Below are 25113 nucleotides of genomic sequence, written 5' to 3' on the forward strand. Positions count from 1 at the left end.
ACCAAGGCGGGTTTTTCAGTCCTATATTTCTGGTACGCAGAAAAGAGAAAGTGCGTCCAGTAATAAATCTGAAGGCCCTCAACGATTTTATTGTCTACCGACATTTCAAAATGGAGGGTATTCACATGCTGAGAGATCTTCTGAGACCCAACGACTGGCTAACGCGCCTAGATCTGAAAGACGCGTACCTAACGGTTCCCATACACCAAGATCACACGAGTTACCTCAGATTCTCTTGGAATCTTCACAGCTGGGAGTTCACGAGCTTACCTTTCGGTCTCTCTTCCGCTCCTTGGGTTTTCTCCAAACTCCTCCGGCCGGTAGTAGCACATCTCAGAGAACAGGGTGTTCGCCTAATCATATACTTAGACGATATGATCTTCTTGGCTCAATCGCAAGCTCTAGCGGAGCATCAGACCAAGCTAGCCATAGACCTACTCCACAGTCTCGGTTTCCTCATAAATTGGGAAAAATCAATTCTTCTCCCTTCCAGAAACTTAGAATTTCTAGGGTTCATCGTAGACACCGAGTTAACTCAGCTCCGTCTCCCCATAGCCAAGATTCATTCTACCAAACGGGAGATCCGCAGACTCCTTCAGAGGGAGGAGTTCTCTCTTCGGGACCTAGCGAGAGTGATAGGGCTTCTCTCCTCCTCTATTCAAGCGATCTTTCCCGGACCTTTACATTACCGGGAGTTACAGAGACTCAAAGGGCAACACCTAAGACGCAGTCTCTCTTACTCGCAGCAGCTAACTCTGTCGCTGGAAGCAAGGACAGAGCTCAACTGGTGGCTCACCCACATGGAAGCATGGAACGGCCGAGCAATCTTCGGTTCAGCACCAGATCTCGTGATAGAGTCAGATGCCAGCCGTTCCGGCTGGGGAGCGAGATGCGGTTCAGTAGCCACAGGAGGAACTTGGTCTCCTTTGGAACTCGAGATGCACATAAACTGCCTAGAACTCCTAGCGGGTTCCTTCGCAGTACGCTCATTCGCCAAAGACAGAGTGAGTTGTTGTATCTTGTTAAAAATGGACAACGTCTCGGCGGTGAGATATATCAATCATCTGGGAGGCACCAGATCTCGACCCCTAGCGGAATTAGCCAAAGATTTTTGGCATTTCTGTCTGCAGCACCAGATTTCTGTCACAGCGGAATACCTACCTGGTCTCACGAATGTAGTAGCAGACTGGTATTCCCGGAACACGACCGATTACAGCGATTGGAAACTGGACAGAGAAGTCTTCCTCAGAATTCAACGAGTTTGGGGTCCCATGTCCAAGGACCTGTTTGCCTCGCGCCTGAACGCTCAACTTCCAGTGTTCTTCAGCTGGAACCCCGATCCAGCAGCGATGGCGACAGATGCTTTCCTCCAACCTTGGTCAGAAGGGGTTCACTATGCCTTTCCCCCCTTCAACATGATTGCGAGGACCCTGGCGAAGGCACGTCAGGAGCAATCAGAATTGGTTCTGATAACACCGGTCTGGACCTCTCAGACCTGGTATCCAGTTCTTCTGGAACTTTCCTCGGATTTTCCAATCCTTCTACCCCGATTTCCGGATCTTCTACTAGATCCAGCGGGCAATCGCCACCCCCTACTCCTCCACGGCTCTCTGTCCTTAGCAGCCTGGGGGATTTCAGGGCAAGGTGGAGAGTTCCAGGCATGTCCTTCAAGGCAGTTAGCCTCATCGAAGAGAGTTGGGCCCCTGCCACTCTCAAAAGATATTCTAACTCTTGGAACGCCTGGAGAAACTGGTGTCAACAGAAAGGATTGCATCCAGTTTCGGCACCTGTAGAGGAGATCCTCAATTTCCTCGCATCCTTAGTGGAAAGAGGCTTAGCATATAGGTCAGTTAACGCATACCGTTCTGCAATTTCAGCAGGCCACGACCCTATAGAAGGAGTTCCGGCAGGGGAACATCATTTAGTTTGCAGACTACTCAAGGGCATCAGACTTACAATACCTCCTCCGTCCCGCTATAATAAGCTTTGGGACGTTAACATAGTACTTAATCTGTTTCTTTCCTGGCCAGATAACAAGGAACTATCTCGCACCGCCCTGTCCGGCAAACTAGTTACCCTGCTCTGTCTAGTCTCCTGCAGGAGAGTTTCCGATGTTAAAGCCCTAGACATAGCAGGCAGAACCTTCTCTCCAGATGGCATTGTATTCCACCTACATAGAAGGACAAAGTGCAATTCTAGAGTGATCTCATATCCGGCCTTTACGGATCAACCAAAGCTCTGCTTAGTCAGATGTCTAAAGGCTTACGAGGAGATTACGGCACCTCTTAGGAACCCGCCAGACGGGCAGCTGTTGATAGCCTTACGTAAACCACATAAAGCAGTTTCCTCCCCAACTTTAGCGCGCTGGGTGAGGTGGACCCTAAATCAAGCAGGGATTGATACCTTACACTTTGGAGCGCACTCTGTCAGAGGAGCCATGGCCTCCAAAGCGTTTCAAGTAGGGATTCGCCTGGATGACATCATGAGGATGGCAGACTGGGCAAGTGAATCAGTATTCAAGGAATTTTATCTGAAACCAGTAGAACAGCCGGCGGCTATTGTGGTAGGTAAGCTTTAAACTAGCATAATGGGAGCCTCCGGTCTTGACATAGAATAAAGATTTTCCATAATGCCTTACTAGAAAGTCTTGATTCTATTAAAGACACGGAGGCGAGCATTATCCCACCCGGCGAGAAATTTAAATATGCTTACACATTGTTGTATATGAATATATTGCAAATAATGGTTTTGTTTTAAAAGTACTGTTGTCTGGGTAACAATGTATTTCTCTCCCACCCCTTTACGGGAACTAGGGTTATAATATACGCAAGCTAACTATGTTTTGTTCTATATTCCTGACAGGGTCAACAGACAAATCGGCTTAATACAAGAGACCCGTATTACACCACATGATGACCTTGGCTCAAAGCTATCTTGGACACATTCGCAGCTTCGAAAGAGGAAGTGGCATCATTTTCAGGACTGTTTATGCAGGGACCTTCCTTGTCATTGGACGTTTCGAGTCACATGTTGGTGACCTCATGTTGAACTTTTCACAGTCCTCCTGGGAAATGGAGTTTTCTTGTGTTTCTCAACTCTCAAGATTTTAGAGTGTTTGACTTGTTTTTTCTTGTTACATACATATTTTTCAGCATTCTGAAGAAATATTTCTTGCTGCTGAGCTTCCTTTAATAATTTAATAAAAGAAAGAGAAGCATAATGCTCACCTCCGTGTCTTTAATAGAATCAAGACTTTCTAGTAAGACATTATGGAAAATCTTTATTATCGTGCATACATGTCTCAATGGTGTTAGAGACTGGATTCAATTGAAGTTTTCCACCAGGGTGCCAGTGTTTTGCAGCAATACCTACACGTCATCCGCATAACTAAAGAAAAACAATCCTTCCCAAGATAGAACATCATTTATGGGGTTAGTGTAGATATTGAATAGGATACGTGCAGGAGACCTGAGTGACAGTACAAGTTAAATGGATTGATTCCATATCTTTGGGGTAGGAGGAAGGATCAGATTTCACATACATTCTTTTATTGTTGCAGCGGCACAGGGGACCACAGGGCAGTATGTGGGATTACGTCGATTTATGATTAGGTGTAACTCATCTTCACCCATAGGCTGAAAAGAAAAAGTCAGCTGTGGCGTATATGGTCCAGTTACCAGAGTTGCTGACCCATCTTCCACAGCAGGGGGAGGTTTCTCATAAGTGCATAAGGAGCAAGTTCGAGGCAATTTATTTATGAATATGGATGATATTATCCTTAAAATATGATTGAACCATATTACACAATTCAACAGAGGGGGGTGGAAGACAGTGTTATGGCATCACCGGCTATTGCAAGCCTTAATATTTTAAATAGCATTTTTGAGTTTGCAGCTTTAATGAACTAGTGTGTCAGAATTGGCCTTTTCTTCTTCAATAATGGCCTTTTTATACTTTTTGGGAAGAGCCTTTAAAGTCTTCATACGCTCAAAAGTGGGATCTTTCCTCCAGCTCCTTTTAGTGCTTCTAATAGTGGTTCTCATCATTTTAAAGTCCACATAGAAACATTTATTTTTGAAGATTTTAACTTTAGATTTCATATTTAAAGTGTACAAGTGTGGCAGACTACTTTAAAAGTCAATTTCAGATAGAGGTTTCAGAATCACGAGGAAAAACTATATTTTGCCTATTATCATTTATCCCTAAAGCTTGCCGCATGACCACAGAGGCTTTCTTTATAGTTGCCACATGTGTGCCTTGATGAAGGTCCCCAGCTTGCTATGCATAGATTGCCGATCTACACCCGACTATGCATAATGGGAAGGAAACATGTCAGGGTTTGTTTTCGGTCTCGTGCAAATGGGGTGGGACCGAGTGTTCGGCCTGGACTGTCCCTTTTGGGATGCGACCAAGTCTTACCTGCACATTGTTTCTCCCGTTCCAGAAGACTGCAGCAGACTGAAAAACGATAGAATGGAAGGCTGATCGTCGCAACTGCCCATAGTAACATCAAAGCTTTTCCAGCCATTACTCTGTATTGCTGATCAATACGGGGAACCACACTATGAACATTGAAACTGGGAATAAACGACAACCACACCAATGGACACAAAGTGCAACTTTCCAAGAGGGAGAACTCAAATCAAATTTCTGAAAGAGTATATTTGTGTGTCAATTGGTTGATGGGAGCAAAAAATGGCCAATCTGTAGATTATACTATGGGGACTGAAGTCTTCTCTGGCAGTTTATCATTGTGAAAATCCACAAACAGCAGCCAGCAAGGGCCATTTGAAACGAAAACACTGCCAAATGAACAGCTAGACGACAATTCACCGTCTTAACAGGCCCCGGTTAGCACTTGTTTTGAGCTTAGAAGGCTAGAAGACGGACATGTCTATGAATTTCAAAAGAATCCATTCTAGAAATGAAAGCAACAACACCTTTCAAATCAAGTAAACAAACAGGAAGATGTATTTTCAGCATGATGACTTAGTTGTACACTTCAGCCTTTCTGCTTTGTCCTTCATTGCCGCAGCACAGTCCAAGAGAAGGGAATAATGCCATATCTTACTTGATACATTTTTGATGATTGTATTCGAAAAAAATAAGCATAAATTAAAAATAAACGTTCACTCCCGTCTCAATGCCCTGCAAGTCAGAATGCTAAAACATTTCTTCAAAGAAAACACAGTTTAATACTCAAACCGAGGTGTTTGATGTTGATTTAGGAGACTTACTTTCCAGCAAAAGTGAAAACAGTTAGAGATCCTTTTTGAAAACTAACATTGAGTGACTGATCAAGTACCTTGTCTTTATGATGAATCTTGTAGACGAGCAGATAGAGCAGGTAGAGGTTCCCAACACTGAAGAGAAGGTTAATGAACCGAAGCATGGCAGTGGAGCAAACTAAATGCCCCGTCCATCCTAGGGCCCAAGCTACTGGCTTCACAAGTCCGATGGATACTAGATATAGGCCGGGCAACGTGGTAATCATGGGGTCCCACTAAAAAATACAAATACAGACCAGATCAGCCGAGCCAACATACACAGTGTAACAGAAAACATGCTTTGCAAACAGCACAAATTGAGCACAAAGGGGAGACAGAATCATCAATGAACAAGAGAGTGTAAGAACCATGAATTCAGATTTGCAGAACTAGCATGATGGAAGATCACGATTAAAATGTACCAGGGGTCCTCCCAAAGCTCGTAATAAATGGTTAAAAGTATTCCAAAAAGCAGCGCACACAGGGCAAGAAGTAACACAGTTTATGACACCAGGACGAGCACAAATCAAACAGAACAGTGGAACAGAACTGGTTGATGAGAGCTGACAAACTGGCATAAAGCGATCATTTTTATACTGCTAATACAATGTTCATGGGAGTGGAAATAGCTGTACTTCAAACTTCACGTTGTTCTTGGTTCCTATGAAACCTACTGGTTAAAATAGTTCATACCCCTATAGCTAGACATACGTTAGTAGAACATGATTGGAGCAAACAGATCTGCCCTCTCCTAGCTCATCTCCTCCCCATGTGGCGCCACATTGATACCCACTACTCCCGCAGTTTGCAACTAGTAAAAACATTTGTGCTGACCTCTGGTTCTTTATAAACCTGCCATTGGTTAGCACCACATTGGGAGGTTCATACAGCACCCGCTAAGTAGCGACCTTCACAAACATTCTAGAGGACACACAGAGGGATGATTATCTCCCAGGGACATAGAAACTTACCGTCTGATTGGTTCTTCAAGGGGGTGCGGCTCCCTTCAGCCTCCCCGTTCCCAAACCCGCTGGCCAAGGAGCAATTAAAACTGCCTTGGTGTTATGCAAGTGTGTCCCTGGGTCAGGTCAACTTCCCCAGCCTCCACGAACAGCCGTGGGACAGGCTCACCAACCTTGATTACATGAGCCAGTGCCGTATCAGGGACTATGGTCTGCTAGTGAAAAGCAGCTTGAGTTCAGCTTCCATCCTCCCTCGATCGCGGTGCACGGGTCATGTGTTTGGAGCAGGCCTCCAGGATGAAACCCAACCTATGGCATCCCCATAGCATGCGCTTACCTGTGGTTATCTCCTTTCTCGCACTTGCACATACAAGTTCCTTGTGTAAATATCATGAACAGGCTATCCCCCTCCCCTGGTTCCCTTCCAGGCCTGATTGGATGGTTGATTACAACTCCCAGAATCCCCTTGTTTCCCTCAAGTAGCGTTCAAGCACTTCTGCCTTTTCCCTGAGTTGGTAGGTGAGCTCCGACTGGTGCTGAATCAGCACCTTTATTAAATTCCCCCTTTCGATTGATCGATACCTTCTTTTCCTTCATCCCACTACACAATTCCTTAGCAATCCATGACCTATTCACCCTGTTCATGTTTCCTCGTTCTTTATACCCTTCCAGTGTATCCCTTATTATTAGACAATCCCGTCCATCTAGAGAACATGCCACCCAAAAATGCATCATAGTCTTCTACATTTAGTGGTGGTGCTGCAAATACCACACGCACTCTGTCTCTCCCTCATTCGTACTGGGAGGCTGCCCTTCCAATTCAATGCTATCCCTGTCAATTTTATTAGCAGACATTATATACTGTGTTCTCCTCTTGCGACAATCACACTGACCGACACAGAAGGCGACGAGCACAGGGACAGTTATTCTGAACATCGCCGCTAGCCACTCTGGCACTGAAGCAAATAGAGAATCGAGCCAATTGTCCAGTGTGGTGTCATGCATTTCTTTGAGCATTTTTTCATGTAACGTGTGGGGCAACTCCCAACGATCAGACCAAGAAAATACAAACCCACTAGGGAACAAAAAAAAGACTAGGTGCACCCGCTTTTGAGAAAGACGAGTTTATTTTTGTATACAAAAAGGAAAGGGTGACAGGGTGTTATAAATTCACTGCCACAGAGCTCTCTGTCGTCTTTCATGCGAGATTCAAGTTATAAACACACAAATCGTAACCCATGACGCAATCGATATAGTGTTAATCCCCCACCCTCATTGGCTGCCGCCTACTTACATGCTAATGATAACATATAGCCCATTTTACAATTGGTCCCGTTGTCTTCTCACTCGTCTTCACCACACGTGGGTAGTGTCTTCATCCATCATGGGATACTGCAAAGCGATTGGTTAACATCAATTGGCACCACCCCACCTTTTATCCTGACCATGTGACATACACCTGGTTATCAATATGAACTCAGTGGGACTCTACATGGTCATCTTAGTCCCTAAAGACAAAGCCTCCCTTTTCTCATCCCAGACATGCCGGCACCCCCATCATGCCCTCCCCACTGTATGGGCATTATTCTTGGCTCTCCATGCCACAAAGCGTAGATCATGTTGTTCTCCGTTTTCCCTATTATCAGTTCCCCTCCCAAAAAGTAAACTTAATGTCCCATTAATCTATCCAGTTCATGAAGAACTTAGAGCCTATTTCCTGACAAATCTGGCAGTTCAAATAGAGTGACCATTGTTCTGGGGGGTGCTAGTCCCCTACATCTTAGTTCATGTTTTGGCATTTTAAGACCTCTTCCTTCGCTCCAGAGAATACACCCTTGGTGCTAGGCCGCAGCCCTTTATGTCTTAGGCTACACACATTCCTTCCTAATTAGTTCAAAGACCCATCCAATGTGGGGGCTTATGTGTGTTCTTTTGCCGGGCTTGGGAATCAGGAAACACTAATAGGATGAAAAGCAAGACCTTGTTCTGTGTTATTTGGGAGAACTGGACATGCAAAGATTCAGGCTTACTCGCAAATGCGATATTATTTCATGCTATGTCTGTCACGTATACATGAGCATACTATATCTTACAAGGGTAAACCACAGCATTGCTGATTAACTTCCCCTTTATGGGTTTCTACTCCCGCAACTTATCCTTACCCATAACACCCCCCTTCCCAGTGTTCATTTCCATATTCTAAAGTATTTTCCGCAATCTAAATCGTCAAGGTGGGGCGGTGGTCTGGACGTGCATCCAAACATTCCCCCCTTGAGTTAATCCTTCATTAACTAACTGCTCCCTTCCTTTTTCGGTCCGCTTCATCCTTGGGAATCCATGACCTAAACACATGGTGCAAACTACCCCTGTCCCATGAATACTTTTCCGGGGTACATGTGAGATATGTGCATTCCCCATCACCTGCTAAATCGACCCAGTGCTCAGTATAATTCTCAGGATTGAGTGAGGGTGATGTTAGTCTTCCAGTGGGTGAAGGGGCTGTTCAACCCTTACCACATGTAGTTTATTAAAATCCTCAGTTTAGGCCTGTCCTCCTTTTGTGCCTTAGAGAGCCACTCTTGCCCCAACAGTGGGCATCATTTTTTAGCTGGTCAGGATACTCTTGGCACAAAATTGATGCATCATCTGGCATGTGCAAAGCACCACCAACAAAAAAACCTTACTCACAAAAACACAATTGGAACCAGCAGCTTCACCAGTGCCCCAAGCCAAGATGGCGCCCATGAGAACAATATGTTGAAACAATCTTCAGGCTGCACCCCAGCCTCATTTCCCATTCCAGTTTTCAACTTGTGCAAGGCCTCTAGGATATGCATCAGGTACTCGTTCTCTGCATCATTTGTGGGTATATATATGTGCAACATGACAACCCGATCTTTTTGCACACGCCCCCTTACATCACTGTTAAGAGATCTAGGATGTATCTATTTTATAGTGTCATCAGCTGAATAGCCCTCAGTTCACTTTTGATAGCATTGAGGCCTTGTTCGCCAACTGGATCACTTCCCACCAGACGGCCTGCAGCCACTTGGCATTCGCTGCAGCCTGGATTCCCGGAGTCAGGAAGGAGGCAAAGAATACTTCTATTTTAGTGTACAGCTGCTACTTGTCTGGTTTTGCCTTAAGCAGTTCGGGCGACTCTTCCAACCGATAGTTCGATCTCTTTCTTCTCAACTTCACCGACCGTCTGTTGTTCTTTGCCGGGGATTGGATAGGTGGTGAAATTGACTGCACCACCTGACGCTCAACAGCTATTGTCAAGTGTACCACCAGGATAGCGGAGTGCAGAGATGTCAATCCACAGGTGCCTTGCCAAAAAGATGGAAGATGCAGGTATGCCTGTTGGCTGCATACCCAGTACATATCCATCAATGCTGCTGTTCCTTTTGCAAGATCTGGAATGGACAATGTCTTATTGCACCTGGTGTTAGTGCCTACTGGAACAGTTCCATGTATTCGAAAGCAAAACTGCTATTTTTCCCCTTGCTTCCACTTTTACAGGTGTTTCTCATGCTTCCATCCATGTTAGTTAAGATATGTGTGCAGACCATATTTTGAAACAATTCTTATTGACATTCCATATAACTTCTTCGTCGAACCATGCCAACCCCCCTGCCGTACAGCTCACCTCCGCCTTCTCCCATCTATTGTATAAGAACACTCCATCCATTTTCAACATAGGCAAAGACTTGTATTGATGGGCACTTTGTCTTTTGCACACTTCTTTTCATCTTTGTCCATTAGTACAACTTGTACTTTGTGTCCATGGAACACACTTCAAACCTGACACAGTGCTAAGTGTACCAAACATCAAGACTCTAAAGGAGATTTCTCCTGATGTGTGGGGGACAAGGGAGCACACATAACAACTCCTGTTGTACCTCTGTTTCCCCACTGCATTCATATACCTATACGAAACATTGTTAAACTCTGGGTGGTGCACATTGGACATTGCATCAAGCACTATTCCCTTGTACTGATCGTATTCTCTTTCTTCCCGTATCTGCAGTCGCTCAAAATGTACCACTGTGCTTCGATACTCTTGGTGTTATAGCTTCAAAAAAACATGTCAAAAGTTTTAAACACATGTACGTCTCTTTCCGGTATCACTACTACATTCCCATTCCCCCTTTATATGGCCTACCCATATAACGGCACTAAATATCTATATAAACATTCCAAAGGCAACCCCACATAAACGTGGATACACCAAGGCACTGTAGGTACGCTCAACAACCACATTTTTCATTTTATACCTCACTCTAGTTAAGTCTATAAACATTGTATAGCAAAACTACTCCAAAATATATTAGAAAAAATAAGAGATCGAGGTGTTACACAATGGTCTGACCAGCAGATACTGGAAATTTTCACTGACTTCTATACAAACCTCTATTACCAAATCCCTGAACATAGTGAACGGCATATCAGGGATCTCCTCGATCAGATAACCACGACATCTATCTCCCCCGCAACCAGGGACCAACTGGACTCCCCGATCCTACTAAACGAAATAGTAGATGCCATATCAAATCTCCCTAACGGTAAAGCACCGGGAGCCGACAGGCTCACGGCCGAATTCTACCAGGAACACATAGCTATACTGGCCTCCAAGCTATTGGAGGTATTGGACGGGTCACTCTGCATGTCTGACCTCCCCCCACCTTGCGTGAGGCTGTTATAACTGTGCTACTTAAACCAGGTAAACCCAGCAATGAATGTGGCTCATACAGGCCCCTTTTCTCATGAATCTGGACACCAAGATCTTTGCCAAAGTAATAGCAAACCGTTTCCTCCCAGTTATGACACACATGGTCCATGAGGATCAAACAGGCTTTGTGCCAGGGAGATCCACTTCCCACAACATTAGGAGGCTGCTCAACGCTATGGCACGAATCGATCAGGGCTCGAATGCGGTTGCGGTCACATTCAACTCTCAAAAAGCGTTTGATATGGTATCCTGGAAGTACATGTGATTAGTGCTGGAGACGATGGGCATTGGCCCCAATATGATCAGATACATCAAACTACTATATATCTCTCCAGTGGCCAGGTTCGAGTCCACTCCCGGACATCCACTCTGATCCCACTGTTCAGAGGCACCCGAAAGGGCTACCCATTCTCCCCGATTCTCTTCGCTCTGGCGATAGAGCCAATGGCAAACCACATCAGAGCGTGCCACTCTCGCAAGGGAATATGACTGAAAGACACCCCCGAGATTATATCTCGCTAAGCAGAATATGTATTATTGTTTATCAGGGACCCCGCTATCCATCTCGATCCAATTGAGACATCACTCGTATAGGGACCCACCCAGGATTCACAATCAATTACTCCAAATCTGAGGTCTTTCCGCTCACTAGCCCCACCCAACAACCCGCCACTGAATACCCACTCCGCTGGTCACCCACAGGGATTAAGTACCTGGGGGTCAAGGTGTCCCTAACCAAAGACACATTGCTAGCGGACAACTACCTGGCCGCGGCACAGCTAGCAGAGTCCAAAATGGCACGTTGGCGCTCTCTCCCATCGTCACTCGCTGTGAAGCTTTCACTCATCAAGATGGTACTGCTTCCCAAGTTACTGTACACATTTAGTAACATACCCATCTGGCCAGGGGGGAAATACTTTACAAGACTATACAAACTGTGCGTTCAGTTCCTGTGGAACTCTGGTGTGTTGCGCAAAAAATGGTCAGATATGATGCTCCCATACGAAAGAGGGGGATTTACAGCCCCTGACCTGACGTTGTATTGGTTGCCAGCACAGGCTCAATACACCTCCCATTGGTATCCTGGGTCCCCTTCCTGCCCGCATGTCAAGCTGGAGACCCTGGCAGCAACCAATGTTAATGTAATGACACTCATATTGCACCAGCAGTATGCACCGGACTCACCCATCGACCCAGTCGGAACCACTGTGCATGCCTGGGGCCGATTGTTCAGTGCCACAGCAGAACAGAACCCCTACTACAAGTGGCTCCCTGTCTGGAGGTTCCCCAGGCTGGAGCCTACGCATGACACGGCACTGGCGCGACACTGGGGAACCCTGGGTTATCATGCACTAACAGACTTCTATCCCGATGGGCGGTTCATAAACCCACAGACATGGAGGCCAGGCCATTCCGGGTCGGCACTAGAATTTCTGTAGTACTATAGGCTTTGCGCTGCCTTCCGCGCTGCTTGACCGTATTTCCCCAACAAGCCCTCTAACTCTACAGGGATTGCATACATTGCTAATTCAGATGGAGCCTGTGGCATTGTCTCTTCATTATTCAAACTGTTATTGACGAGTGCCCCGACTCGACCCTCCAGGGCGCACAATGAATGGGCAGATGAACTGGGCCATAAGGTTTCTGACCACCTATGGGTAAAAATGTGCTTGCATACCAATAGAGTCTCCCTCAATTTCCGCTACCATGCCATGCAATACAAATTGTTGAATAGGCTGTACTACACCCCTCTCAGGATCTCTAAATTTGGTTGTACCATCCCGCACTCCTGCCCTCGCTGTAAAGCGGAGAACGCAGACCATCTAGATATGTTCTGGACATGCCATAAACTGGGGGAATTCTGGGAGAGAATCCTAGGGACATTACCTGAGATCAGTGACACTGTTATTGACCCGGACCTGATGGGAGTCATGTTTGGGGTATGGAAAGCTGAAGGGGCTAAATGTATGGCCATATTTTAAAATACAAGTTGCATTGTGGCCAAGAAATGCGTACTTCAAAGTTGGAAGAGTTCCTCTCCCCCTACATTTCAGAAGTGGTTAAATTTGCTTACTTGGTCTCGAAACTGTGAAGAAGAGTACCTTAACATGCTTCCTATTCACTCACACCCCAAGAACATTTGGACTGCATTCAACAGCTACCTTCACAGCCAAAAGGAGAGCACTTCTGAGAGTGGCTCTTCCTTGATCTCACAATGAAGTGTTTATACTTTGTGGTGCACCACGATTTACTGCTACCCCACCTGTTGTAAAGCTGCTCTTGCAGTTACTGTATTACTTAATATGCACATTGAATGTATTGCTCACTCTGATGTATGTGTTTGCTGTATGCCTGTGCAGACAAAAATAAAAGTTTAAAACATTTCTTTTTTAAATAAGAGAAAAAAGCTCCTTAAAAAATGGGAAAGAAAGGCAAAAAACAAATGATATAACAAACACTGCTGTAAGTAAAACCCAACTTTGTCAAACATCAACAGAAATTTAGAAACATATGGTCAAAATGCTTACAGTTGGGGGCACCATTTGTGGTGCTTTTTTACCATCAGACAAATGGACCCAATAATACAACACCTTTACTTTAAGAGCGAGGGGAGTGGCATATACTAGAGTGTACGGGACATTATACTGGGCCTCACTCCACCTTCACACAACATTTTTGATATACACCTTTTCATTAGGGAACAATTGTAAAGTTGGCGAGCTCGCAGATTCCAGTGCAGTGCTGTTATCAGTGTCTTCTGATCGCTGTGGAGCAATCTGTTGAGAAAGGTATTTAATATATTTCATTAACTTAGTCAAATATGAATGAAACTCGTGCCCCAGAATGGAACGCAGCCCTGTGAACATCTGAAGCACTCCGCACAGGAGTTAGCATGTGCATATGTCTCCCCGTCACAATCCCATGAAGGGAGAGGTGGTGATCCTTGCAGGGCTGAGTCCTTAAACTGAACAAGGCCAAAGGGAGACAATCTGCCCAATTGCTTTTCATTGTTGCACATAACTTGGATGATTTTGTTTTGAGCAGACTGTTCATCCTCTCCACAAGCGCATTGGCTTGAGGGTGATAAATGGAACACAACATGTGCTTTATTCCTGAAAGAGCTGCAATCTCCTATGGCACACTCCCCATCGGGGAAACACTTCTCTCAACAAAAACTTGGTGGCCGATTTGGCATCAGGACACGCACACGGACCAGCCTCAATCCAACAGGAGAAAGGACAAACAACCACCATCATGTACGGAAAAGAGTTACACATACCTCCCATATTAGCAAATTCAATGTGTAAATCCCAGAATGGACCAATAGGGCATAGCAGCGTTTGTCCTGTACCATACGTCTGGCACACCACACAATTGGATGTGAACAAAGATAACAATTCCTGAATATTAGGCACATACCAACCTTCCAGAAAATCTGCTGCAATAGGTTGTTTAGATACATCAGAGGGATAGTGGAGCTGATCAAAGGCTGCCAACACTTGAGGCATCACAACCATCCCTGTACTCAATTGTCTCCACCAAGTTGGTTAGAGATTGTACACACCCTCTCTTTTGCCACATCAACTTTTCACTTTGTGGGGCCCGACCTTGTATTTCAATAATTTCTGTAACAGGGAGGGCTGTGTAAGGCACTTGCAACTGGAGCTGCATATTGACAAATGCTGGATGCTCAGGTATTTCCGGGTACTGGCAAATAAGCAGCCTGTTTTGTTGCAGTGTCTGCCGCCTCGTTCCTGAGGGAGACTAAATTGATGCTGCTTGTGTGGCCGGTGCACTTCACTATTGTGGCAAGTGTAGGGTGTGCGAGCGCGGCAATCAGTCTGTCTAGCAATGCTGCATGCTGTACGAGAGACCCATCCGCTCTGCGAAACCCTCTCCTCATCCAACTCGACAATCCTGAGTGAACAGTTGTCGTAACGTATGCAGACTCTGAATATATATCATTAATCAGCATCCCTGCGATGCCTCAAGCGATTCAATGAGAGCGATCAGTACTGCCGCTTGTGCTGAATAATGACCTGGCAGCCTCCGCTGCAAGACAACCTCAAACTCTCCCTCAACCAGGCACATCACTGCCGCTCCAGTATGCCACTGACCCGTCTCCTGGCCAATAGTTGATGACCCGTCAACGAAATATACTTCTCCTTCATAAAGGGCATAGTTGCGTGCCTTAGGGATCCCACCTTCTGGACCTTCTTAGGTTACACAGTCGTGCACCTCGTCATCATCAGTAATGGGTTCAGTCAAAAAGATTGCTGGGTTCACCGTCTTACAATGAACAATATGAACGAACAGGCGCAACAATATTACTTCATATGGAGAAGCCCTTTGTGTGGTGAAGGTGGATTTGGATCTTTCGAGTATAGCAAAAGCTGCGTGTCCCATATACTATGTTAGCGAACAACCCATCACGATCTTCACAGACTTCTCAATATCAAGAGCATCCAATGGTTGTTCTTACAGAGTCTAACATGCCACTGTAGTAGGCCAAAGGTTTGTGTCCCATTGTGCTGTGTTGTGTCAGTACCGCAGTCATCATTTGACCATCGGAATGTGAAAATAAATCAAACTCTTGCATATAATCAGGGGTAGAAATTACTGTGGCGGTAGACATAACATCTTTAAGCTCCTGGAACTTAGTCACCATCTCATCAATCCAGATAATCATATTTTTCTGTACGCTGTGCTTCCTTGAGGACCTGAAGCAATGGCTTGGTGTATGACGGTAAATCAAAAATCCATAGTCTGCAATAATTTCAAAGTCCCAGAAACGTTTGCATATCCTTCACTGTTACTGGCTTGGGTGTGACGCGCACTGCTGCTGCTCGCTCTGGGGTTACTCTTTTGCTATTCACAGAAATCAACTGGCCCAAGTACAACAATTACTGCTGACGATATTGCAACTTTTCTCGGTCCACCTTGTACCATTTGTAGGCTAACAGTTATAGCAAGGCTACAGAGTCTTTCCCACATTAGTGTTCGGTACTACTACACACCAATAGATCATCCACATGCTGTATTATGGTACTTGGAACAGAGATGTTGCCTAAATCTTCATGTAACGCCCTATTAAAAATACTCAGGGACTCACAGTACCCTTGAGAAAGCTGAGGATGTTGGAATCTGCTCCCGGCAAACATAAACACGATAAGATACTGTGAATCAGGATGCAAGGGCACTGAGAAAAACGCATACTTCAAATCCACTTCAGTGAAATGGGTGGACGCCACAGGTATATTGCACAGTATTGTAGCGGGATTTGGAACCACGGGGAATTCTGCCTGTACAATATTATTAAGTGAACGTAAATCCTGAATCATCCTCCAACTGGCACCTTTTGATTTCTTCACTGGATTTCTTCACTGGATAAATAGCTGTGTTACAGTGTGTATTTGAGGGTACTATAATGCCCTGGTGTAGAAGGGCCATAATTGTATCATAAATCCCCTCCTCAGCTGCACTTGATAATGAATACTGTTTTACTTGTGTCAACATAGCACCAGGGGGGGGCGCTGTTGCGCTCAGGAAAGATGGCCGCCTGATTTAGGAGCTCCGTACTGGGAGGTGCCGCTTCTTGAAATACATCTCATGGTGCGACACTTCATCCTGCTCTGGGCACGGTCGCATATCACTGAAGTGTCAGTGCATGCGTTGGGCTGGTTCCCGTTCCTCTGATCGCCTTCTCCGCTGACAGCCAGCCCTGAGAGACAGGACCGCGAGCCAGCGCTTCTCTGCCCCCGCCTCTCGCCTCCAGAGACGCCAACTTTGGAGCCGAGGTCTTGGGGCCTGCTGTGGGGGGGAGCTCTTTGCACGAGCAGCGCCTTCCTCTCCCCCTCTCCTGTGAGACCTGCGGTGGCCTGAGCGGGGGAGCCGACTTGACCTCTCCACACACATCCCCTCCTGTGACCCGGAGACCCGACTCGCCTGCAGAGCGGTTCGCTCTGCTACCCCTCCTGGGTGGCGTGTTGCTGCCCTACCTCCCTCGGGCGAGTCGAATCCTGCGGCCAGCGTTCCGCCCAGCATCTGAGTTGGGCTTGCCCTATGGACATTGCGGTGAGTCTCTGGGACCCCGACCACCCTGCCAGTGGGGCTTCATACCCCTGCCACCCCATCACCCTCCCGGAGACACACCTGGGGGGAGGAGGGAAACAGAGAGAATAAAGGAAAATGGAAAAAACACTTATTTTTTTTCCCATTCCTCTCGGCCACCACCTACGTGACTGGGCCTGCACTCTTCTTGACCCCCGATACCCTGGGTCACCTGGGGCTCTCGCCCCAATACAATCCGACAGGCACCAACTTGGGGGCACTACTGTAGATGGGCACTAAACATCCACAAGTTGCCCAGGAACTTGAGACCTACCCAACCCCAGGGGGTTGCAACATTACTGTTCTGAAGTCTGGGCAGCAAGCTTATTCTGGCCCTCCGCCTCTCACTTCTCGCACCACTTCTCTGCAGGGGCTCCGGAGCCTACGACCTATCACCATTCATGTCGGGTGCGCTGGGCTGATCCCCCTCACCGTGCCAGCTATAACCTGGGACAACGGCTCCAAATACGTCTCTGGTCACTCACAGCCCTCGACTGTTGCCGCCACTTTGCCGCCTGGCCCGTGGTGCCCCTCCTCACCTCAGCGGGCTACACTCCCTGCCTTGGGCACTTGGCTCTACTACCCTCTAAAAAAAAGGCTCGCCCTCCAGACCCACTCAACTATATCAGACCCCGAGAACACTGGGTGCCTCTACCCTTCCTGGAGTCCATACTCCTGCAGCTGGTATTATTTGCTTTGCTCCACTGACCCGGTCTGCGCCGAGGGATCCCCCTACTGTGCACTTAGCGGTTGCATGTTACCACCGACTGGAGCGACTCCCCTTAAGTCGGGCCCTAACGGCCCATTGTGATTAAGGAACTCCACAGCCTGCTGCAGACTTTCACTCTACCGTCACCTCAAGGATCCCTGGTCGCCTTGGGCCTCTCGAGCAATCCTTTGCCTCACCTCCTGTGACTCTCCTCCTTCGGCCTGCTACCACATCACTGCTATCTTCCAGAACCTCGGTGCTTGCCCCACCTAGCAACATGACTAAGGGAGAGGGAAAGAAGCAGTGCCCTCCAATTCGACAACCTCAGATCCTATAGACTCTCAAAAAATGATGGAGTACATCCGTGAGTGTTTCACCACGCTCCACAGTAAATTGGGTGACATGAATGGAACCATATCCTCGATCAAAGCTCATATGGAGAGAACCGATGGCCGAGTGGCTGAGATCGAGACGAGAGCAAGTGCCACCGAGGACGACCTAGGCTCCCTCCGTGCGGAGGTCTCCTCCCTCTCTAACCGAGTCCTCGAGGTCAAAAAGAAGAATGAGGACCTTGAATCCCGCTCGAGGCGAAATAACCTTCGCATTATCGGTGTTCCCGAAGACGACGTCAATGAGCCAATGGAGGCCTATGTTGAACGTACACTGTTATCACTGCTCGACTCTCCGGAACTTTCCCTGCAGTTTGCCATAGAGAGGGCCCACCGCTCCCTGACAGCTAAACCTAAACCGGGCGCACCCCCACGGGCCATCATAGCCAGGGTCCTGAATTTCCGAGATCGTGACTCCCTCCTTAGGGCTGCAAGGGCTAAGGGCAAACTTTTGCTGGGAGGCGCCAGGATTCACCTATACCCTGATTTCTCGGTTGCTATGCAACGGGAGTGTAAGACCTTCCTGGCGGTAAAGAGGAGACAGAGACCATGGAGTGAAATACTCCATGCTATACCCCGCTGAACTGAGAGTTGAATACTCCAACCGGGTGTTTTTCTTCACAATTCCAGAGGAGGCCTCAAGGTTCATAGATGAACACTTTCCTGGCTAAACATCTCTCTACGCCACTTATTCATGACTGTTATATCACTCTGTTGTCTGGTTACCCAAACTAGTTATTGCTGTTTATCAGTAACCTTTGCGACTATTCCTCTCAATTATGAACAAATTGGTTTACTATTGTGCGACCGTGCCATGCCCATTCGTGCAAAATCCTCTCCAAGTTACGCATGATGTTATTGTTCGGCACCATGTTTATCCTTAAATTGCCCCCTGGTTCGGAGCATCGCCTCCAGCCCGATCCACAGGCCCCCCCGGCGTTGATGCCTTTGGTTTGGATTTGGTTGATGGGATATGGGGTCATCATTCCTCTGTTTGGGGGAGGTATGTGGGTGGGGGTGGGAATTGTTAGGTGTTATGTTATAAAAAGCTTGACGTTCACAGAGGAGGTTGAGTGCGAGACAGTGTTGTACATGGCGATACTACAGAGCTGCCGGACCGTTTCACCAGTCACTGGGGTCATCACACCGACAGTCACTGATCCTCAACGAATATTTGTACACTGTTAAGCGTAGATAACTTAACCTTTATGAGTTGGAATGTGCGGGGATTGGGCAATTATAAGAAAATGAGACAACTCCAACTTCAAGCAGAACGTCACAGGGTTAAAATCCTTTTTCTACAGGAGACACATGCTTGTACCGAACGTTGTGAAAAATTCGCCAAAATGTGTGGCCCCCAAAGATACGCTACTAATTACTCTACCCAAAGTCGTGGGGTCATGACCCTAATCTACAAGAGCCTTAAATTTGACTCCATATCCTCACAGATCGACCCCCAGGGCAGATATGTGCTACTCCATGGCACCCTTCAGAACAGGAAGGTGGTCCTCCTTAATATCAAGGGCCCCAACATCGAGGATACGGAATTCTATCTACACCTTACATCCCTCCTCGACAGTTTCCCCCTAATACTGATTATCTGGGGGGGGTGACTTCAATACAATTATTGACGTGGACCTCGACAGATCCAGCTCCAGACCCCGCCAACTTACTAAAGCAGCCTACGCTACATCGTCGTCTCTCCCCCAGCTTGCACTGGTCGATGTGTGGAGGCTTCTTTACCCCGACTCCCGCTCCTACTCCTTCTACTCCTCGATGCATGACTCCCATTCCCGAATCGATAGATGGCTGGTGTCTGACATACTGATAAAGAATGTGACTCGTCAAATGATCCTTCCCAGAACCCTTTCTGACCATTCACTAGTGACTATTACCCTTTGCTGGGGTCCTGACTGCGATCGCACTAGACACTGGAGAATGAAACCTCACTCCCTCCTCGACCCTGTCTTTAGCTCCTAACTGGAGACGGCCATTGAAGAGTTCTTTGAAATAAACACAGATTCGGTATCCTCGCAGGCCACCCTATGGGAATCTTTTAAAGCTTATATCAGGGGCATAGCACTTTCAAAGGAAAATGGTATCCTTAAAACAATTCGCAAGAACATCGCAGAAAGTGAGTCCACACTATAAGCTCTAGAAGCCCAATACTTCCTCCACCAAACTCCTGCAATCCTTGCGTCCATTGGTGCGGAACTCGACACGTTTCGCTCAGTGGCGGAAAGCGAACTGAAATTCTTGGACAATCCTGGCCTCGCAAGGAAATATGGTGAGGATGAGCGTCCAGGCCACTTCCTGGCTAGGCGTCTCCGACGTGAGCTTGGTGCCCCACACATTCCCGGGGTGGAAAGGCCCGACAACTCCCTAGCCACCTCATCACATGATATTAACTTTGAGTTCCTTTCCTTCTACGAATCCCTATATGCCAATGCAGACAGTGCCCCGATACTGGAGATTGATTCATACCTCGATGCCCTCCCCCTCTAGATACTCTCCCCCAAAACTTTCAGCTCTCTTGACACTCCATTTACCCCTGTAGATTTCTCAGACGCCATAGACTCACTTTCCTCAGGGAAATCCCCAGGCTCAGATGGCATCCCAATTGAATTCTATAAACGCTACAAATCGCTCCTACTTCCCCATCTAATAGCTCTCTGGGAGGAATCAGTGGAGGTTGGCAAATTCCCTCCTTCTCTCCGTGAAGCGACACTAACTGTCTTACTCAAACCTGGTAAGCCCCCCACACAATGCGGATCGTACCATCCACTCTCGCTTATTAACTGCAACGTCAAAATTTACGCCAAACTATTAGCACTACGCCTAGCCCCTTATATGCCCCACATCATTCACCCTGATCAAACTGGTTTTATTCCAGGTCGCTCCACCTCCTTGAATCTGAGGCGCCTCTTCAATATAATTAGCAGAATACACCCACATACTCATGCAGTAGCCGCCACACTAGATATGCAAAAAGCGTTCGACTGTGTGTCATGGAACTACCTCTGGCGGGTTCTTGAGAAGTGCAGATTCGGCCCCTCCTTTCTCTCCTGGGTTAGATTGCTATATTCCGATCCAGTAGCCAGGGTCCGCACTGAGGACCGATGCTCTCCCCTTTTCCACATTGCTAGAGGGACGAGACAGGGTTGCCCATTCTCTCCCCTGATCTTCGCAATAGCGATGGAACCATTGGCGGACATGCTACGACAATCCCATGCACATAGAGGCCTACGAACTGCAGGCCAGTCTGATATAGTGTCCTTGTATGCCGATGACGCACTTCTCTTCATCCGCTCACTCTCTACCAACTTGGCCCCGATACTAGAAGATGTGATCCACTTCGGGCACATCTCCGGATTGAAAGTGAATTGCTCTAAATCCACCCTCTTCCCGCTCACAGACTGCACGTGTCCCCCCTCCTGACACCCTGGGGTTTGCATGGGCTCAGTCAAAATTCACCTATCTGGGAGTAGAGATAGCTCATCACCCTGACTTGGTCTTTGACGAAAACTACCAAAAATAACTCACGAACCTTGCAACAAGGGCACTGGGCTGGAATAGGCTACTGATTTCTCTTGCAGGCAGGATAGGGATACTGAAGATGATAGTGCTGCCCCAACTCCTGTATAGATTCACCAATATCCCTCTATGGCCAGGTGAAGAGTTCTTCCAAACATTGACCCGTACGCTCAACACCTTTTTGTGGCACTCAGGTGCGGTCCGTCTTAAACTCAGGAACTTGTCCACTCCAATGGAAGGAGGTGGCTTTGGTGCTCCTGACTTCCTCAAATACTGGCTGGTGGCACAGATCCAATTCAAGTCACATTGGTTTAACACATTGGACCCCCCTCCACATGTCAGGCTCGAAAAACTGACGGTAAGCGACGGGGACATTCGCTCCCTAGTCATTAAACCCATGCCGATAATCCTGGATTCACTTGACCCGGTGGCTTGCACGTCCCTGGCTCAAACCAAAACATGGAAACTACGAGGTACCGCCCACCCTTTCCATGGTAACTTTCCACTTTGGAACTTCCTCCCGGGGGTCCCATGTGTACCACCGTTCATAGTGCGCCGATGGGTCGAGGCGGGATACGAGTTGATCCAAGACATCTTTGAGCAAGGCAACTTCATTGAATGGCCAGACCTCCCACTGTCCCCGAGATGAAGACCGTCTATGTGGCTCCAGTACTTGTCTCTCCGGAAAACACTTAAACACAAATACTCCACTTTTCCAACGATACCGCCGGATGATCCCGCTATTACGGAGTTAACCTCCCCAACACCCACGAGGGGTAAAGTGTCCAGACTCTATTCCATGATGCAAACTAGATCCACCCCTGCGTTCACCAAATCGAAACACGTATGGGAAAACGATCTTGGGTTGGAAATTACTGACGAGCGCTGGGCCCATATGTGCTCACGCATACACAGGGTATCCTTCAACTCCTGCTTCAAATTAATTCAGTTTAAGGTACTCCACAGATATCACAACACCCCAAACAGACTCCATCACATGCTTAAAGACTACTTCCCAAGATGTCCCAGATGTGGCTATGATACCGCTGACTTTATTCAGATGATCTGGTCCTGTCCCCGCCTTGACCAATTCTGGATTTCGGTATGCTCCACCATGTCAGACATTCTCGACCACACTGTCATCCCACCCCCAATGAGATGTCTCTTCCATGACTTTCCTGAACTCGGCCTAGACTCCAAAACACTGACCGCCCTCTGCATGCTACTCGCAGTACGGTCCATCCTGCTCTGCTGGCTTCGACCTACATCACCCACTCATACACAGTGGCTCAGAGTGGTCTCAGACACCGAAGAATCCTGGACCCTACTACAGCCAACTCACTCGAGACCCAGGGACATTTGGTTCAACTTTCGATCCTATGTGTGTGATATGGATGCTTCATCATCTCCAGTTCCTTCCCCACCTCTCCCCTGCTCCCCCCTGATCTGCTGTCTCTCCAGCCCCGCACCCACTCTGTACATACCCACCCAAGTGCATAATCAAATTGTAAACTGACTGTGTACCTGTATAATCTATACTGTTACTGTATTATATCTGCCTTGTATGTTGCTCAGCTGTTCCTGTGCTGCCAAGCTAAATAAATAAAAGCTTAAAAAAAAAATAATATATATAGCACCAGGTTTGAAGATGATGCGCATCAGCGTAACATTTTTCAAAAGTCCCAAATCACGTGGATTGTTCATCCACAATCTGTCAGGAACTACTAGCAACATGGGACAAACCACATGTCTGCACTGTATCATGATTTAACAGGGAACACACAGTTCCAATATTATTTCTCCTTCCTTTTCTCGGTTCTCAAACTCCTCACAGGAGACATTTTTCATTGGTTTTGTTGGGTCAATGCACAGACCTGTCAACTGCTATTAAAACAATCCGGTCTTCGGCCTCCAAAACACCTATATCCAGCTCAATGATGGTACCTGCAACTACCACTTTGGGCTGGGCGGGCCTTGACAAGAACTCAGAGGGTGCTCACCAATACTTGTTCGCCACTTGTGGCACAGCACTCAGCAGTATGGTTAAGCATTACAGAAACAAATCTGAGGCCATTGGTATCCCCTTGCCACGGACTCAACACCTAGTGCATGCAAGGTCAACGTTACCCTCAAGCACACATACTGGCCGTGGAACACACCACACCCCTTTCGGTGAACAAGATGGTCATGTTGAGCTTACTCAAGATATCTCTAACCAACAAATCAGTGGAATATAGCAAGGGGGCCAAAACCTCTCTGCCCCCTATTTTGATAGGTGATTTCTTTGTAAAGGGAACCGATTGAATTAACCCAGAGAAGTCCTGTGTTTCCATGGCATCGCCTGATGGAGGGAATCCTCCCTCACTAATGCACAATTTAGTTGCACCTGTATCCACCATAAAAATGAATGGCTTGTATGCTATCTCCACGCCTACAAAGGGTTCCTCTTCTGGGTTGGCAGTGACTGATAGAACTGGACACGCTAAGGCTCTCTGTGTGCCATCCTAGTCCGGATATAGGTTTGTCCCAAGAAAGACAAATGGGTTTCCTCCGACCACAGTGGCTCCCTGATTGTGAGTCACTGTACCATTTGGAACAGTGTTGTGACTTGGGAATAGGTAGCCCTTGTTGCTGTCCATGATATACAGAGTAGGTAGGCACATTACTAGCTCCTAAGGCGGGTAACTGGAAAAGTTGGTGGGGGAACTGGCAGGGCCGTGGGCATTGGTGCACCACACAGGCCCATCTGGGGCATCTGCTCGTATGACGGGGGTATGAACCTTGACCTCCCTGCGGATAAGGATACATCTGTGGTTGGGGGTATGCATACACGTTTACTCCTACATCCTCTTGAAAAATGACCCATGCGTCCACATGTCCAACACTGGCCTGCTCATCCTCCTCGCTGTCCCATTCCTCCAAAGCCCCCTCAGCCTCCCTGTGCACCTGAAAATCCCCCCTCCACCGCTGGAACCCACTGGGAGCCCACCTTGATATTGAGGTTGGTACCCACTTGTCCACCTGGTTTCTGCTCCCCTCCCGGGTGCTGAGTGCACGTCTGCCTGAACTGCCCTAAGATCTGCCGATCCTTCCGTCTGCACTGCTGCTGCAGCTCCTTCCAGTGCAACCTTTGCTAACTTCTTTTGAACCAGTTTTGCTTCCTTTGCTTGTGCTCAGTTTGCTGTTTCCTTCTCTTTTTCTTCCAACCGTTTGCAATGGTGGATAATAATAGACTGAATTTCCGGCCAACCCTTTGCCTCAATCTTCACTATCTTTTCAAGTGTCTTCTGCGCCACCTTGGGGAGCCTTCTTTTAACCACGAAATATAAAAAAAGGAATAGCTCGATCCCACGAATCCCCCGTCTCTGCCCGCCACATTTCTTGTATATGTAATATACATTGGGCCAGA

General features: G+C 47.2%; 1 protein-coding gene across 1 annotated transcript in view; it reads right to left on the reverse strand.

The window, feature by feature from the left end:
• Positions 1-25113, reverse strand: part of ALG10 (ALG10 alpha-1,2-glucosyltransferase) — a 202316-nt gene that overhangs the window by 153667 nt on the left and 23536 nt on the right. Inside the window, exon 2 of the mRNA XM_069629226.1 lies at positions 5306-5503. Within this exon, the coding sequence (XP_069485327.1) occupies positions 5306-5503 (198 nt within the window). The remainder of the gene's footprint in view (positions 1-5305; positions 5504-25113) is intronic.

This window comes from Ambystoma mexicanum, chromosome 12 (assembly GCF_040938575.1).
Source record: "Ambystoma mexicanum isolate Mex_15411 chromosome 12, UKY_AmexF1_1, whole genome shotgun sequence".
Lineage (NCBI taxonomy): Eukaryota > Metazoa > Chordata > Amphibia > Caudata > Ambystomatidae > Ambystoma > Ambystoma mexicanum.